At 39.5% G+C, this 18,763-nt stretch overlaps 2 protein-coding genes across 3 annotated transcripts; one reads left to right on the forward strand and one right to left on the reverse strand.

Moving 5' to 3' along the window:
• The first annotated feature begins 343 nt into the window (after positions 1-343).
• LOC128612594 (protein BTG1-like) lies at positions 344-1,809 on the forward strand. Its single transcript, XM_053632896.1, has 2 exons — positions 344-461; positions 1,487-1,809. Exons 1-2 carry the CDS (start codon positions 344-346, stop codon positions 1,807-1,809), a joined length of 441 nt encoding a protein of 146 aa, XP_053488871.1.
• A 6,385-nt stretch (positions 1,810-8,194) lies between these two features.
• On the reverse strand, positions 8,195-17,947 carry fosl2 (FOS like 2, AP-1 transcription factor subunit). Of its 2 annotated transcripts, XM_053632696.1 has the most exons (5): positions 17,786-17,947; positions 17,229-17,321; positions 13,352-13,606; positions 13,113-13,220; positions 8,195-11,117 (listed from the first exon to the last, which is right to left on the reverse strand). In XM_053632696.1, the coding sequence occupies exons 3-5, from the start codon at positions 13,589-13,591 to the stop codon at positions 10,569-10,571; spliced, it is 897 nt and encodes a 298-aa protein (XP_053488671.1). In that variant the 5' UTR covers positions 13,592-13,606; positions 17,229-17,321; positions 17,786-17,947; the 3' UTR covers positions 8,195-10,568. The 2 variants fall into 2 exon arrangements, with proteins under 2 accessions (XP_053488671.1, XP_053488670.1); XM_053632695.1 differs by having other exon boundaries at positions 17,229-17,947.
• Between the last annotated feature and the right edge of the window lie 816 nt (positions 17,948-18,763).

The following is an 18,763-nucleotide window of genomic DNA, read 5'->3' on the forward strand; positions in this document are numbered from 1 at the left end:
TCCTTTTCACCAGAAGTGGACAACCAATCGGATCGCGTTTCTGAATTGTGTAGTCCATAGGACCTAGTTGAATGCATGTCCTTGATGACCAGTCCTCCATACTATGTATGTAGTAGTCGCCAGCGTAAAGTGCGATTGGAATATTCGAGAATATTTACCACCTGACCTTTTGCATCGTCTACAACTCCGAGGGCCAAACAGACACAAAGTGAATTAGTTTTGACGAGTGTTGAGTAGGTGAGTTGTGTTTAAGAGTCATTTTATAATTTAACATAAACATTCAACCTAAACGGAAAGCTGAATGTATTGTATGATATTTTACAGCTTATGAAAATATTTCGCGATGAAAGCCGAGGTGGCCACAGCTGTGAACTTTATTACCACGTTACTGAGAGGAACAGGACTTCTGTCTGAAGAACAACTCCAACACTTCAGCCGTTCTCTGGAAGAGGCTTTAGGAGGTGACATTTAGACTTTGTTCAATCCACTTAACTGGTTTATTTTTCACTTTCACTGAAATGGACTAGTTACTAGAGTCTCAGATGAACAATGTACTGTACACTGTACAATGATTTCCTTTGCTATGAAATCAAAGGGAAAAACTTATCAGTATGATACTAAATTAAAGTATAATGAGTCTTTATTAGTCACATGTACATTACAGCACAGTGAAATAATTTTTTTTTATCACAAAAAATTCAAAAAAATTTTATCACATAAAAATTTTATCACAACAGCCGTTAATTGTCTGTCAGGGAACGCGTCAAACTAGCGATCAATGACTACAGATTTTGGCCTAGGATTATAGGAATCTTTTAGGATTCTCAAAATTTGTCTCGGACGACCAAATCGTGGCCAAAATCGTACAGTGTGAACCCGGATTAATACGTACTTGACAGTTAGTACTATGGATGCGAGCCTGAGCAATAACGACGTGTTGGATTCACTTGTGCAGGATTCAAGCTGTTTCCTTCTTAACCAGTGTACACTTGGAAAATGAATAAAAGGCGGGTGTTTGAACAGCCAAAGACGCAGCTCAACAACGGCAGCTTCGGCACGGTGTTTATAATGTTGGGGGCGGGGCACTTCAGATTCTTGAGAGCATTTGTTTGGACAGAAAATCTAACGAGAAGCCGAAGTGCAGGGCGATGTCATCAACATTGTTGATTCGTATTGGTGGTAGAGAGACTGTACATTTTAAATGCAGACATCTTCCAAATGCGAATTTTGTCATTGTTTTGGAGCGCACTAGCTTATAGATAACCTTAAGCCCAACATATTCATCCTAAAAGCCACAAAGCTTCAATTTTGATTTCATGGGGGCTTCATCTCAGGAGCACTAGTATGACCCAAAAAATGCTGCCTTTCTTGAGAGCCTCCTCCCAAGTAAATGATAGTAATAATATTTGAACAACAAACCTATTCTTAAAACAATATGCAAGTTGCACAGAGTTTTTAAAAGTTTTTTTTTTTTCTTTTATTTTAGAGCATTATGAGGACCACTGGTTTCCTGATGCACCGTTTAGAGGTTCGGGATATCGCTGTATCCGGATCAATCACAAGATGGACCCGCTAGTAGGGAAGGCCGCTTACACCATCGGCCTCAGCAGGAAGCAGCTTTTATCCCTCTTACCCTGCCAGCTTACGATGTGGGTCGACCCCTACGAAGTGTCGTATCGTATAGGGGAGGACGGGTCCATTGGTGTACTGTATGAGTCCACACCGCCGCCGGAAACTCATCTGAACTCTGTGGACAGCTGCAAAGAGAAACTGACACACTCGAGAACTGTGATGACTGTTTCCAGCTAATGTCTCATTTGTTTTATACTTTTTTTTTTAATGATGTTTGGAAATTGGATATATTTGGATTCAATACTTGATTTTAATACCTGTACAGTTTTGTACTTTTTTTATACATTTCATTTATATAGTGTTAGATATTATGCAATTTGGAATGTCCTGAAAAAGAAAGAAACCACTGGTGTGCTAACAACCAGACATCAAACATGCTGACCAAGGAAAACAACAGCAGATGATGCTAGAAACACAGTGAGAGCTGTGAAGACAAACCCAAAAACAGTCAGTGACATCACCAACAACCTCCACAGAGCAGGGGTGAAGTTATCACAATCCAACATGCGAAGAAGACTTTGAGAGCAGAAATGAAATAAACTGACTGCAGTCACAAAACAAATGTGCTGTGCACGACATAGAGGTTTTCTCAGTGCGGTAAAAGTAGAATACATTCATAAACCACATTAAACTATATGCAACTTACACACTTAAAACACCGTATACAACACTGATATGTTGCACCATATTACATTCGCTGTCACCTCACAGATCCTGAGTTCAGGATACTGTCTGTGTGGTGTTACGCATGTTCTTCCCCGTGTCCATGTGTGTTTCCTCTGGGTTCTCTGGATTCCCCTGGTGAATGTATGTGTGCATGGTGTCCTGCGATAGATCGGTGTCCCATCCACAGTGTATTTCTGCCTTCCGCCCAATGTTCCTAAGAATGTCTCTGGATCCACTGTGACCCTGTCTAGGTCAAGGCAGTTACTGAAGACAAATGAATGACATTTAAACACCGGCTCCTATTTTCATTGTCATCGCAATTCTTTGCGTCCTTAAATTAATTAAACATAACTGACTGTGATAAGCCTTAGTAAGCTTGACTGTGGTGTGTTAAACCTCAGGTTCCCCAGTCGTGTGTTTTGTTACTGGTTTGAAATAGTCAGTCAGTTATTCATTTATTCAGAGTGTAACCGAGTTTGCATTAATTATATGAAAATTCATGTTACTAAACAGTAGTGTTATTTTGACTCAAAGAGGTACATAAAGCGGATAATAATGTATTTTCTCTATATTTAATAAATATGCAGTACAGTAAAAATAGTTTATTCCTAATTAGTTGAGAAATTATGAAAAATAATCTTCGTTTCAAAGTATCGTGATTAATATTTAATGCATCATTTTATAACACACACACGCCCTAATTCAGCCGAGCATTCTGATTGGTTCTTCCCTTTTACTGAAATGAGTGTGACCAGGATACGCTAGCTCAGGGGTTCCCAACCTTTTCCAGGGCAAGGCCCCCCAAATGGCATTGACATTTGACCGAGGCCCCCTGTCTTTAAAACACATTACAAATACAGACTTCTGAATATATCCCCCCCCTTTTTTTTTTTTTATTAATAATTACATCTTACATCTTTACATTACATTACATTAGGAATTGATTGTGTGTGTGTGTGTGTGTGTGTGTGTGTGTGTGTGTGTGTGTGTGGTTGTCTGAGAGTGAGAATTTATTTTATATTGTAATATCAGCACTATGGTAATTTCTTCAACAAATATGCTATGTGGGTATTTGTTAAATAAATATCAATAGATTTAAAATATGCCAAATTAAATGTGAACAGGCGTTTCGTTCCTATGTGTCGAAGAGTTGTTAGTTGATGCTTCTGCGCATGCTCAGATGTCAAGCATTTTTGGGGAAACAATAACGTATAATATTTAATGCCAGAGTCATTTCTGTTTTAAACAAATTATTAAATCACCGCTTTATAAATACAGGGCATTCCCTTATATAAAATGTATCATTTCATTTTGTGAGAGTTACAAATGAGGGGGAAACAAATCAGTATCAGGATCAGTCAGAATTAGCAAAATTAAGTTTAAATTTAGTAAAGGTTTCCTTGTGGTGATTTATTGCCACCCATCATCTCATATAAAATCCAGATTTTAAGTGTCTTTCTCTAGTCTGGTGATCCTTACTAGTGAGTGTGATCTGGTACTGACCTCTAGTGTACAAACAGCAAAATACTCTTACTTACTCACTCTTATTTACTCTTCTTTTTGCTTCAAAGATTACCCTTAGTAGGGTGCACGGTGGCTTAGTAGTTAGCACATTCGCCTCACACAGCCAGGGTTGGGGGTTCGATGTGTGCGGAGCGTGCATGTTCTCCACTTGCTGTGGTGGTTTCCTCCGGGTACTCCGGTTTCCTCCCTCAGTCCAAAGACATGCATGGTAGGTTGATTGGCATGTCTAAAGTGTCCGTAGTGTATGAATGGGAATGGGAATGTGTATGTGAGTGTGCCCTGCGATGGATTGGCACCCTGTCCAGGGTCTACCCCGCCTTGTGCCCCATGCTCCCTGGGATAGGCTCCAGGTTTCCTGTAACCCAGTAGGATAAGCGGTAGAGAAAATGGATGGATGGATGGATGGATTCCTTAGTTCATGATGGGTTGAATCCATCACTACACTTGAACCAACCAAATAATTGATATGTTTTTATTGGTTTTAAGTATTAAGAGTGTTTATTTAAAAGGTCAATAGATTACAGTTAGCAGTGCTAGTTAGTATTCAGGTTGAGAAATGCAGGAATTGCCCATAGTACAAACTAAACAACTGGTATATACAGTACACTCCATCCTTTCTTCATCTTCAGGTCACCCAAAATCTATTTTGGCCACACTATTTCTCTATATTAACAAATAAATTGCTTGACTTGGTAGTTAGCCTATTAGTCACCAAAAAAAATCCACAAGATTTGATCATCCACCCACTATAATATGACGTAATATCACTTGCCAGTCACAATGTTATGTTAACATAATTCTCATAAGTTCAACAAGAGTCCAGCTCCTGTTGTTGCTTAAAACACTGCAGCAAAACGTCTACAGTAACACTCTACATTCACTACATAGCCAAAGGTTTGTGGACACCTGAGCATCACACCCATACGTGGTTCTTCCCCAAACTGTCACAAAGTTGGAAGCACACAGTTGTATAGAACGTCTCTGTATGCTGAAGCATTACAATTTCCCTTCACTGGAACTAAGAGGCCCAAACCTGTTCCAGCATGTACAAAGTGAGCTCCATGAAAACATGGTTTTCCAACGTTGGAGTGCACAGAGCCCTGTCCTCAACCCCACTGAACACCTTTGAGATGAACTGGAACTCTGCACCGAAAACCTCCTCACCCAACATCAGTCACAGACCTCATTAATGCTCTTGTAGCTGATTGAACACAAATCCCCACAGCCATGCTCCACAATCTAGTGGAAAGTCTTCCCAGAAGAGTGGAGGTTAATTTAAAACCTAAATCTGCAATGAGATGTTCAACAAGCACATATGGATGTGATGTTCAGGTGTCCACATACTTTTGGCCACAAAGTGTATAATTTGCTTCAAAGGGGGAAAAAATCACCTTAAATGTTATAAAACAGTATAACTACACAGCATATTTTGACTCATTAAATTCATGAAAATGATTTTTCTATATTAATCATTAATATGTGTATCTCTTGGCACAGTTAAGCGTCTTTTTATTATTCTTTATTAGTATTTTGTACTCTTAATAACATCATTTCAGTTATTTTCATAGTTCACTTATCTCTGATCCAGTTATACTAAAACCTGAGGCATTAAAACTATACTGTATTTCAAAGTTGCATTTAAGCTTAATGAATGTCAAACATGCCATGCAATTATACTGAATATACAGCTACTGTGAAAAAGTTTTTGTTTTGTTTTGTTTTTGTGTATATATCATACTAAATTAAAACAAAATCTAAAATAAAACAAAGGCAACCTGAGTAAGATACAGTTTTTAAATGATAATGTTATTTATTGAAGCAAAAAAACAGTTATCCAATACCAACTGGTCCTGTGTGAAAATGTATTTGCGCCCATAGTTACTAATTCCCCAAATCTATGAAAATGCATTGATAATGTTGTTCTCAGCTGGACTAGACACAACCAGGCCTGATTACTGCAAACCCTGTTCAATCAAATCAACACTTAAATAGAACTTTTTCAACAGCATGAAGTTGGTTAAAAGGTCTTACCCAGTAACACACTATGCCAAAGTTGAAAGAAAGTCCAGAAATGGTGAGGAAGAAGGTGATTGAAATGCATCAGTCTGGGAAGTGTTACAAAGCTATTTCAAAGGCTCTGGGACTCCAAAGAACCACAGTGAGAGCCGTTATCTCCAAATGGAAAAACTTGGCACAATAGTGAACGTTCCCAGAAGTGACCGACCTTCCAAAATTCCTCCAAGAGCACAGCAATGACTCATCCAGGAATTCACAAAAGAGCCAAGGACAACATCAAAGGACCTACAGGCCTCTCTTGCATGACTCCACTATCAGAAAGACACTGGGAAAAAATGGCATCCATGGAAGAGAGGCGAGGTGAAAACCACTTCTAACCTAGAAGAACATTAAGCCTCGTCTGAATTTTACCAAAACACACCTTGATGATCCTCAAACCTTTTGGGAGAAGGTTCTGTGGATTGATGAGTTGAAAGTGGAACTGTCTGGAAGACAGGAGTCCCGTTACATCTGGCGTAAACCAAACACAGAATTCCATAAAAAGAACATCAATCCTACGGTCAAGCATGGTGGTGGAAGTGTGATGGTGTGGGGATGCTTTACTGCTTCAGGGCCTGGGCAACTTGCAATAATTGAGAGAAACATGAATTCTGCTCTCTACCAGAAAATCCTAAAGGAGAATATCTGGTCTTCAGTCCATAAGCTGACACTCAAGCACAACTGGATTATGCAGCAAGACAATGATCCAAAGCATAGGAGTAAATCCACTTCTGAATGGCTCAAAAAAACCCAAAATTATTGTTTTGGAATGGCCTAGTCAAAGTCCTAATGCTAGATGCTGTGGCAGGACCTTAAACGGGCAGTTAGTGCTCGAAAACCCTCCAATGTGGCTAAACTAAAGCAGTTCTTCAAACAAACAAACAAATAAATAAATACAAACAAGGCAGCATATATGTCGCTGAAATATGGAAAGATCCAATATATATGGATATATATGGACACTAGGTTTTGTTACAGACATTTTGTTATAGAGAGATAGAGAGAGAGAGAGTGTTTGTGCGTGTGTGTGTGTGTGTGTGTATATGCGTGTGTGTGTGTGTGTGTGTGTGTGTGTGTGTTACGGTTGTTTTAGGAAGTGCCACAAGAGGACAGTGTAGGCTAACCCACTTCATGCTTACACCTGGACAAACTCGTGTCATTCTCTAATGGCTTTGTTTCTAAATGGAAAACTGTAACAGAACAAACATGACATTGCCGAAAGATCCAGAACATTATAATGTACACGGGTAAATTCAAATCCATGATAATGAAATGAAAATGTATTTGAAGGCAAACGTGTTTATGTTTTTCCAAATACGCATCGTGTTCCTTCCACTAATAAAAATAATAATAATAACTTCTGGAAAATTGTACTCAGGATGAAGTGGGCCCAAGGTTTTCCCCCAAGTAAACATACTTTAGAGTATCAACAGCTTACTTAACACTGCATTTAATGTTTCTTTCTTGGAAGACAAGTTTTGATAGAAAATCACTCAGTTATTCATGAAAATAAAGAAATCTTTTCGCAACCCTGCTGAAAAATCCAGTTTATCCTGCCAGCTACTAGCTGCCTAAACACACGCTGAACTGGTCGAGCTGGTAGACCATCTTTGCCAGATGTTAGAAAGGAACCAGCTTCTGAATTGCTGCTCCTACACACACAGAAAATAGCACAATAGAAAGGCAGTTCGAAAACCGCACATATGCTTTGATCAAATGAATCAGTAATAAAGAAGCTGGAAAACTGACCAGCAGGCAAAGATGGTCTACCATTCTGGCCAGTTTTGATAGCTGGCTGGATTTTTCAGTGTGCAGATGTTTCTTTACTTTTTACAGCTATAGTTAAACTGATTTACTTTTAAACTGTTGTTTTTTTTTTTTTGTTTTTTTTTTCTGTACCAAATGCAACAATCCTGCAGTACACATTAGTTCACGTTTACATTCTAGCCCAGTCTCTGTTCTCTATTTATTGATCACCTTTCTGTTCACTAGGCATGTGAGTATGTGAGCAATAAATATTGTGTATGTTTTTCTATATGGTTTCCCTCCTTTTGGTTAACCACGTGAAATCTTGCAAGGGTTATTGCACAAAATCATAGCCATACTGCATTAGTGCCACATTTGCGTCTTCACAGGAAAAAACATCTATAGCATGACCATGAAGTTCTCTGAAAAACTATATAGTCAGGTGTTTAAATGATGGGTTAAATTCCGAGTAACTATTGCAACACGATCACGTAAGCTTTATTACATGGAACAGGGTAGTGACACGCCGTATGGATGTGTGTGACAGAAAGAAAGAAGCACCACAAAAATCTATCTTTTTATATTTATTTAAAAGTAAGACCTTTTCACAACAGACACTTACAGCTCCACACACAACTGTAAAAGCCTTTGAGTGATTTTTTATTATTATTTTTTTTCAAACAAATCACTCCTAACACCATGTCAACCAAGTAAAGAATCAGGATTTATTACATAATTTCATCAGGTGAAATACTGAGTCATCCACTCATATTCATAAAAAAAAAAAAATGATATAATAGCAGGTATTGAATGCACCTTGCCCACCAGTTCTGTCCAGGGATACGGGTCAATCCTAAACTGAATTTGTATCCTTTTACCAAATCTACACAAAGAATTTGATTTGATTTGAAGTGCGATACATTTGAGATAACACATATCCTTTTTCTGGTTTCTTCTCTTCAAGAAAAGAAAAAGATATATTCGTACTTCCCCTTGACACACTGTGTATTGGCAATGTGTCGTCATGTTAAGTAGTGCACACTTGCATATGGCTGTGTTAAAAGATAGTGGAGTGTTATTGCCTACTGGGATGCGATGGATGAGAGAGGTGCATTCATCTGAATACAGACCGACTTAAAAGAAGAAGAAGAAGAAGAAGAACTCCAACAAGCATGAGATACCCACAAACATAATTTTTTTAAAAAATGTTTATGGACAAGAAAAGTACAACTATCGAGAATACCATTTGCATGTTTTATTATTATTTATAATAATAATCCATTTAAATAACCAAAGAAACAAACACTGACATACATATTGCTGTTTTTGTCATCGTTTTCTGTCTTTATAACAGTTAAAGCAATTACAAAAGAGAAACTATTGGTCAGAAAGCAGGACATGTACAGAGGGCTTTAAAGATGGCTTGATCGATATAGTTCAAGGACTCACAGGCAGACTGGATAAAACTCAGTCTTTACACACACACACACACACTTTTCTTTTTTCTTATCTTTTTTTTTTTTTTGGTATGTACTGATTTCCCCTATTAAACTCTCTCCCTTGCTTCAAAACACTTGTATTCTGAACAGATCCTTAGCAGACTTGAAAATCCCCAACATAAATAAGTGACAAAGAATAATCCTTCAAAATCTTCAAGTCAGCAATTATTCCGCTTTGTTCTCTTCAGTCTCACGACAAAAATCGGCAGAGGTCTCCACACCCCGTCCCATCTGCTTTTCCAAAGGAATGTTTAAAGTAAACAGTTTACTCAGAAATATTGCAATTGATATTCTTTCTTCACAACCAGAAATTACGTGTTTTTGGGATATCATTGTTAAATCCACACAGGCATCCGTTACGGTCCTTTAAAAAAAAAAAAAAAGGTTGAATGTAGGAGGAATCCTGTTTTGTTTTAAATCAGAGTGCAGTAACAATAGTGCATCTGGTTCTGTATCTGGCAATCGAGGCCCAACCCGTGTCGGAGGGACCCGTGCACATCTGGCTTGGTTACGTCTCAGATGAAACTCCGCATAAAGAGACATTTATTAACAAGCCATAAAAAGTACACTATAAAAAGTAATACATAGGCATCATTTCCATTTTAATACCACAGTGTCTGCCCCAATAAAAAGCAGTATTGCCGTGTAAAGGGTTTGAGGCTGAACCTAATATGGCTAGAGTTTGTCCTCAGGTCCACACTTCTGTGTTCTGACTTGATTGCTTTCATTAATGCTTGTGTGACTCGCTCACACAGACAAAAAAAATAAATCCCTGACATTAACTTCAGCGAAGTGTGTATGTTTTTAATATACATAGAAAAAAAAAATATATGTAAAGGTTTGCAACATGCCAGGTAGAGATAGAAGAGGTCCGCCTTTAATAATACATGATTGTTTCTTTTCTGTCAGACACTGAGAAATTCAGCAGGACACAATATACAATTGGACAATATAAACACAGGTCATAAATACAAAAGGCGAATCGTGTAAATGTCACGCTGGTTTTGAAGACATGTGCTTGATTCTGTAGTGTCCGACCCCAAACTGTGTACCGAACAGGGGTGTGAAAATTCACACATCTCCTCAATCCCTTTTGTGAACAAACAAGAAATCCCCCCAACCCACCCACCAGACTGTTGTAGAATGGGCTTAAATTCTGTGGCTGGATGTCTCAACTCTTGTCCTCGCTGTTTGATTCATAGGTTTTCAGTCCAGGCTGTTCTTTGTAGCTGAAATGGTGTGTGGGCAAAAATAGTCACAAACACTTAAAACAAAACAAAAACAAAAACATTTCCCTTTTGAGATGTTTAAATAAAACGAGCAAGGTAGCCCTTGAGAGTTCTCGGCTCCGTAGAGATGAGGTTCTGGGTCCGTCCCGTATAGGGGACTTGTTGGTTAAGAGTGCTGAGCTGAAAGGGCTAGTGAACAAGTGCTGAGCTGTGATTCTCAGAGAGCCAGCAGGGTGGGCGAGTTGAGCGAGTCTGAGGATTGATCTCCGCTGCTACTGCTGCGCCGGTGGGCTTTGGAGCACGATTCGGAGGAGGGCGAAGGGCTTTCTGGCTCCAGCATGTTGGGGTAAGTGAAGATGAGACTAGGGTTGCTGGGAGTGGACACCGGAGTGGAAGCGGCAACCACAGGAGTGTTGAGGCTGTCTCCGTCCGAGCAGTACATCCCACCACCCAGGCAGATAGGCTTGATGACGGAGTGCTGGCTCTTGACCTGGTTCTCCTCATCGTCCTCCATGGGCTCCTGCTTCACTACGATAGGACTGTGTGTGTTGAGCGCAGGTCGGGATGCTAGGTTATGACGGTGCATGGTGGTTAGTGGCAGAGGGGCGCACTGCTCAGGTAGGGAGCTCTGGTGACGCTCCTCTGGGGGAAGTTTACACACGGGGTTGTGGGCCACGAGCATGAACTCCAACTTGTCTTTCTCCTTCTGGAGCGTCTCGATCTCTTTCTGCAAGTCAGCCTTTTCCTCCTCCAACTTCTCGGTTTCCTTAATTAAAAAAAATAATAAATAAATAAAAAGCACAATCAGTTAAAAGAAAATTTGAACAAAAAAAATGAAAAAGTGAAAAATATTTTGCCCTTGCACTTTGTGAAACACTAGTTTCCAAGGCAACCGACTTCAATAGAAGGATTTACAGGATTGTACTCTTTTTGCTGTAAATGTTATTAGATGCAATCAAAGCAAGAATATATATTAGAAGGTTCTTTTTGGCAGATTAGTCAAAAATTTGTTTAAAAAAAATAAAATAACCACCTCATTCATATCTTGTTCAATGTAGTGAAAGAACAATGGACTATAGCAGACACTAGCTAGCTTTTCTTGGAAAAAAAAAAAGAAGAAAAAAAAAGGTATGCTTCTTGTGACACACAGAAGCAGCAAAATGTACCAATAAAAGTGTTTTAATGTGCCAAACAGGATGTGTGTCGTACCAAACAGGATGTAATGTTAATATATCTGTTCTGATAATATAACACTCTGATAAACTACAAAGCCATTGGCACATTTTAAAAGCTAATATGTTAGCAAGTCTGTTTTTTTTTTTTTCTTGTTCATCAGGACCAGCACCCACTCCAAGTGAACAAAACAAACAATAGCAGAACTTATGATGATTTGGGGCTGAGGTTTACACTGGCACTGCCCTAACTGGTTTAGCTAGCTCTCTGCACTAGCATAGATTTAGCAAATCAAGCTAGGTATTTTACCTTACACTACCAAGAGCTGTAGCTGATAATTTTAATCAACATAAATAGAAGACATAAATAGAGTCCACATGTGTATGATGTTCTAAAAGAGCAAAATTATTGACCTCATGTCTTCTTATTAAAAACCTCGGAACACCATATCATTTTAATGAGTTAGCATATCAATCAGCCTTACTTAACACTTTATACTGAGGGATATTTAATCGAAACCACTGAGATAAAAATTTTAAAACCTTAAAAAATCATTCATTTCTATGAATGTGTGACACCTGGTCAAAAAGTCATTTCTGAACTTCCTGATATTTCGACAATACACATTTATGGTCTAATGTTACGAAGCTCTTTTTGTTCAGAAAGTACCCTTAAAATAATACGGCCATGATACATTTACTTTGTGAAAAAGCTTTGTCCTCATATCAACTCGTGGACCATTTAGACCTTATGAAGTTGATATCTGACACGGTCTCAAACAAACAAACCATTCTTGCTGTTGACACTCCCTTATGAGGTCATTTAGTGCTATACAACCTAAGTACAAGTTCTAAATTGGTAGCTCTAAATCTTATTGGGTTTATTGCGCAAGTGTGCTCTCCAGTCTGCCTGTGGGGCGTTAAGCGAAGTCAGATGGCTCGGCTAGACGATGATGGAGTATTCTCTTCTGTCTGAGTGCTTTGACTTCATGCCATTGGTATGAGGAAGAAGGAAGCTAAAAGCAAAGTACCCACCACAATTACAACGAAAGATACAGGGCTTGAGAGATCAAAGATTTGTGATTGTTCCTTATTTGGCAAAGTATGAGGAGGATAAAGATAGCAGTGTGTAAGGTCTAATGGCTTGTGTGGTTTCCTCTTCAGACAATGTGACATTCGTTCTTGCCCCCTTATAGCACATTCCTCTCGCATGACACTTGAAAGATGGCATTGTAGGGATAATTAGTTCAAATCACAGCTTGTACTTTCTTTCAAAGAAGACCTTCCCATGTTCTACCAGACAACACTGGTGTTTTAAAAGGCATAAAGGCCACACAGGCTTTATAGCAGGCAAGATTAACTAAACATGCTTGGCTACATAATGTCTTTACTTAAACAGGTCAAGAAACTGAAGAAGACCAGATGGGGTCAAGGTGCTGGATTATTCAGACATTGCGCAGGCATTCAAACCATCACCCCCCCCATGGTGCTTTGACAAAGAGGCTTCTTTGCAGACATTTTAGATATTCTCTTTTACTGTATATGGTGCATGTGGTTTTTAAGACTGCAACACAAGTGGGTAAACTCACCCCTTGCAGCATTTCGGTCAGCTCTCGCCTACGGTTACGGCACTTAGCAGCAGCCAGCTTGTTCCTTTCTCGCCTCACTCTCCTTTTCTCCTCTTCCTCTGGTGTCAACTGTATGCACAACAGAAGCGATGAACTCCCATGTAGACACAGAAACAGCTTCTGACATCCATTTATTATGTATCATAATACACTGCATTGCTCTATGTACATGAACAAAAAAGTAAGACTTAAGCACAAACCTGTTCATCTCTTTTACGTCGTCCTCGGGCGTCGCCGATGGAGCGGATGACCCCTGGGCGCGTGAGGGCTGTGTGGCCAAGGAGGCCGTGACCGCTAGGCACTGAGAGGCCGTACGGGTTAGAGCGTGAGTATGGGTTAGACATAGAGGTGATGACTGTGGGCTGGACCATCCACTGCAGGTCCTGGCTGGTGGTTATGGCATTAATGGTTGGAATAAAGGCACTGCTAGAGCCAGGCATATCGACTCTATACTTCTGAAAAGAGAAAGAAAGAAGAAGAAGAAAAAAAAAACATGTTTAATGAAAACAGAGATTCCTCTTAAAGAGCTTAATCCTCTTCGAGCCATATGCATTTCCATACAATTCATGTCTGAATTTTGTGATGACTCATCTTAGTTCATGAACCCTTTATCAGTTTCATGCACTGTAGTCATTGCAGCGTAATGAATCACCACATGGTGCAACACCACTGACCATGTTTCCCTTACTAGTGACACACTGTACGAATTGTGGGAAAGCCCATACTATTTCCACATGGTGGTCTTTTAGGGTTAAGATAATGACCTTATTGATGTATTGAGTCGTCGGTGTATTGAAATGACACAGATTGGCGTCATGCACTTTACAAGATGACTCCCACAACGTGGAATCCGTGAAGATCTTCAGTACAAAATGAAATAAAAACCAGTCTAGATTGAAAACTGCATATTACTAAATGAAAATATCAGTGCATTGTGTGCTCTTTTAAAAATGTAAAACAGACTGGGCTGGTGCTAGTGGGGTGGTGGTGCTGGCGGCAGCGACAGTTCTGGGGTCCATCAGCTGTAGGACTACGGAATGTCCTTTAATATGTCCAAATATATTTAGTGTACAACTAGCAATATAAAATCCTTTTTTTAGTCATGATAACTGGAGCAATATCGTTGCAGGAGGCTGAGAATGACTAGCTACACACCTTGAAGCAGATATTTTGCCTTAACTTCAGGTTTGAGTAACAGTGTTTAAGCTACTCTTTCTTTCTTGTGAGGGCAGTGTTTGCTCAGGGGTTAAGGCTCTAGATTAAACCTCTAGAAAGGTTGTGAGTTGAAAGCCTGGCACCAACCAGCTGCTAACCTTCATCTGCTCAGCTCACTTTGGCAATCACTTTAGATTTATTTAAAAAAAAAACAAAAAAAAAAACACGCCTCTTTATCTCAAACAGGATGTTTTATTCTAGATTTCTGACATAGATGTACAAAATGATGCAGTTTATTTATTCACTGATTGCTTTATTCACTCTGTAGCCTACATTGTCTCCTTTCAATGTAGGATAATCAATATAAGTTTGTTTTAGAAAGTAGCCCTGCTTTAGTTTTGATTGGCTTATTTATTATTCTTTTTTTATCTTCAAATGTGAGCATGAATATGACAGAAATCAGTTCTAATCAGCTATATAAAGGGGGCTGTACACAAACCCCATGATGCATTTCTTTTAAAGATGCAGTAATCTTACACTAGCTTCCGAAGCTTCCAGGTAATCTATGACCACTGGACTACAAGGATACGAGTTCACGTTAGATATTACAGTAAAGCCTTGTTTACAGCACAAGAAATAAACAAACTAAGAAAAAAATATATATTTTAAACAATATTATTATTTTTTTTTTTTTTTAAATAAAAAAAAAGTAGTTTTTGACCCTGCTTTTATTGGATGAATGAAACAATCAGATGTTTTCAATATTCCATTTCTTGTAAACAATACAATAACTGTAGTCTTCCTTACTCATTAACTTGTTATGAAGAGCGGATTAATGTGTAACAATGCAGAGTGAAGTGATGTGGCTCCTTATCTAGAGCTGAGTCATGCTATGAGCGAGTATAATATGTTTATTCCAGTAAATCTGGAAGTCTATTATATTTAGAAATGCAGCGTTCCCGTGCTCCTCGTCGCATCGTACTTCCGGTGTGGAAGTTATATTTTACGGCCGACGCGCGCTCGAGTGGTTAAGTAAATAAACAGAGTCGCTTGTAGTTTGTATTCTACTGTCATCTATGACATATTCCACCTGTTAGACCAAATACATTCGCAAAAAATTTATAGTAAATAAAAATGCAATAAGCATAATAATATTCATTGTACGGGGCAATAACTTAACGGCTTACACTGGAGAGAAAAAAAAATAAAATAATAATCTCATGGAAGAATTATAGAACAAAACTGCTTAAAATAGGCCAACACATTTCTGAATTATGTTCAACATTGTCAAATTATGAATATCCCAGAAAAAAAATCCCGTTCCATCCGGTGAAGCCTGCCTGCACTACTTCCCAGCCGATTCCGATAAGCACTTGAACGCTGCATAATGGCTGGACCCGACCCTAAACACTTCCCATCCGCAGAGCCTGGACACATGTGAGGACTTCCTCGCATTCACACATCCCCGAAGCGTTTGTAGCGGAAAGGTATTTAGACGGACAACATTTACCGAAAGTGGGCTTGTGCTGGAGCGCGTCATTTCTGGAAATGCGTAAAAAAGATGGACTTGATTCCGAGCCAATGGCCGCGTCCCAAACCGCGCACTAGCCAGCCTGCCTACCTACCTAGCTACCTTATTAGAGACCAGCCCGTGTCAAAATAACAGCTTGAGCACAGGTAACACACATCATTCTGGCGTATTACTATATTTATACTATAGAGAAAGCCTTGAAGCACATTTAGACATCAGGAATTCAACATCTAGGCTACCACTTTGCATACTGATTCCCTGAAAATGTTTCCCTTCTTTGGCGTGTCCGGTCTCACGCGAACCAAACGGGAGCGCGCGCGTGCACGCACGCACGCACGCACACACACACACGTCTCCTCCAATACTAAATTTCGCACATACATGAAAGGAATCAAAGTTTATTTCCACCTAACTAATATCAATTTGTCCATCAGCCCCGAGAGTATGACGTTTGTAGGGATAAGCTTTCCGGAAATGACGCACAAGACTGTATACAAACTGCTGTTCTTCTGAAGGTTTCGGTTGAAGTTACACAGAATTATTTAGAACCTCTGAATATTAAAAGTAGCGTTGTTATAAGTGTGGACTGGATTTCTGGAGCAGAAGATTTGCAGATTTCTATCCACGGTTATTATGAGATGAGTGATAACCTGTTGATTTGGGCCCCAGTGCACAGAGGAGCCTATTTAACTACAGGGAGAGGGACACAAACAAACAAAAAAACAACAACCCTCACACTTTTTTTTTAAGGAAAAAAAAAATCGGAATATTAAGTGTTGCATTAATAAATATCAGATTAACTAAAGATAGAGGTATTAGTATTACTTTAACAGTTTTTGTGCTATTATGTTATCTAGCTATTATTATTATTATTATTATTATTATTATTATTATTATGCACTCGTATTTATAATAAAGGTTAAAAAGTGCGTCAGAGATTTTGGTTTCAGATGGATGTGTGACTTCAGTGTCAGAGTTCAATTCCGTTTTTAGGAGGATTTCTGTGGTCAGTGTGTGCAACCATTTACTGTTTCGTTATTGTTAAGTGAGTAAGTATTATGACTGATGGAGATCAGGATGTGGTCATTAAATGAAGTGAACGTCATGTCCACAATCACACACACCTGCTCTGCGGGGTGCCAAAACTATTCTTGAACATTATAAACTATTATAATGGCTTTGGAAGAAACTGTATCTTAGTGTGAACGGAAAGCATGTTATTTTGCGTTTGTTTGTTATTATTATTATTATTATTATTGTGAAATAATTTCCCATCTAGGTGTCTATGTGGAGACTATCATTGCTATAGGAGAGTGAGCGTGAGAGTGAGGTGCTGTTCAGGTGAGAACGTAGTGTGGATCAAGTTCATGTTCAGTAAGATCGGACTTTACCTGGTAGCCGGAGGCTGAGATCGGACTGCCGCCTGTTCCGCTTGTGAACGAGTCCACTCTCACCGGGGACGCGCCGCTGCTGCCGCAGTACTCCTGGTACATTATCCAGAGGGACAAAAATAATAATAAAAATAAATAAATAAATAAATAAAAAAGATTTAAAAAAAAAAAAAAAAAAAGGCTAAAAAGTTTCACAGGTTCAAAGTAAGTTCCGACACTGAGTCTGCGTCTTCTTTGGAGGAAAGGGGGGAAAAAAAGAAAAAAGAAAAAAGAAAAAGCACTTCCAAGCAAAGCGACTGTCCTTATCTAAAGAGTTTAACAGTACTTCATTAAAGTTAGATAAAATATCCAAATTATTCTAGCAGCTTTAAACCATCCAGATCCTAGGAGTCGCCTCAAATTACGTTTTATTAGAGGTTTTGCAAGTGCTCATTTAGTCCAGTACACAGGTTTGGATTAAAAGCTGTTCCCCGCTTTAAAGGTAGTGACTAATACCAGGCTGATTAAGTTGTTCTGCGAGAGAAACCATCAAATGAAAATGTCTCTTGTGCACCTACTTTCTGGAATGAACTCAGTGCTGGCGCGCTTCAGTCCTGTTTCGTCCCTACAAAATGACTCACAGTACTGCCTTCTGCTTTGTAGGTAAAAAAAAAATAATAATAATAAAAAAAAATCTCCGAGTTTTGCCGAAGGATGACTCACTTTAATGGCACTATAGTGCGTTTGCGAGCGTTTATCAACGCCAACCTGCGTCCACACGCAGCAGGCTGAACCAACTGCTCGCTGAAATAGGGGTGACTATCGCTTACATGCAAAGGAAGACTGTCGAGTAAAGTAGTCAGTGATGTGCATGCTAATTTTAATCAACTATATAAGAAAATCTGCGAATAAACACTACGTGTATTGTATATCGAAATATATGTATGTTTTTTTTATATATATATAGAAAAGCGAATACGAGCGTGGTCCTTGTATATCCGCGTCTCCCCCTGTGGAGTCTGAGTTGGTATCGCCGGCCATTGACGTGTGTTTCCAAAAATGGGCAGTTGCGTCAGCGCAGACGCGGGTTCGGGTTTCCTTGGTGAAGCAGCGTCAGGGATTCCCTCCCTCTCTCTCTCTCTCTCTCTCTCTCTCTCTCTCTCTCGCTCTCTCTCTCTCTCTCTCTCTCAGTCTCTCTTCCTACCCCCCCCCCCACTCTCTCTTTCTCTCTCTCTCTCTCTCTCTTTCTCTCTCTCCACCCTCTCTCTCACGCTCTCTTTCTCTCAACCTCCTCTCTCTCTCTTTCTATCTCTCCCCCTCTCTTTCTCTCTCCACCCTCTCTCTCACTCTCTCTTTCTCTCACCCCCTCTCTCTCTCACTCTCTCTTTCTATCCCCCCCCCCCCTCTCTTTCTCTCTCTCCCCTCTTTCTCTCTCCCTCTCACTCTCTGTCTCTCCCCCCTTTCTCTCTCCCTCTCTCTCTGCTCTGACTTCTCCCCACGGGTCCACAGCGCAGTCCCGTCCATTTAACAGCAAAATCTCCAGCTCTGGATTTCCT

This window comes from Ictalurus furcatus, chromosome 9, assembly GCF_023375685.1.
Source record: "Ictalurus furcatus strain D&B chromosome 9, Billie_1.0, whole genome shotgun sequence".
NCBI classification, from domain to species: domain Eukaryota; kingdom Metazoa; phylum Chordata; class Actinopteri; order Siluriformes; family Ictaluridae; genus Ictalurus; species Ictalurus furcatus.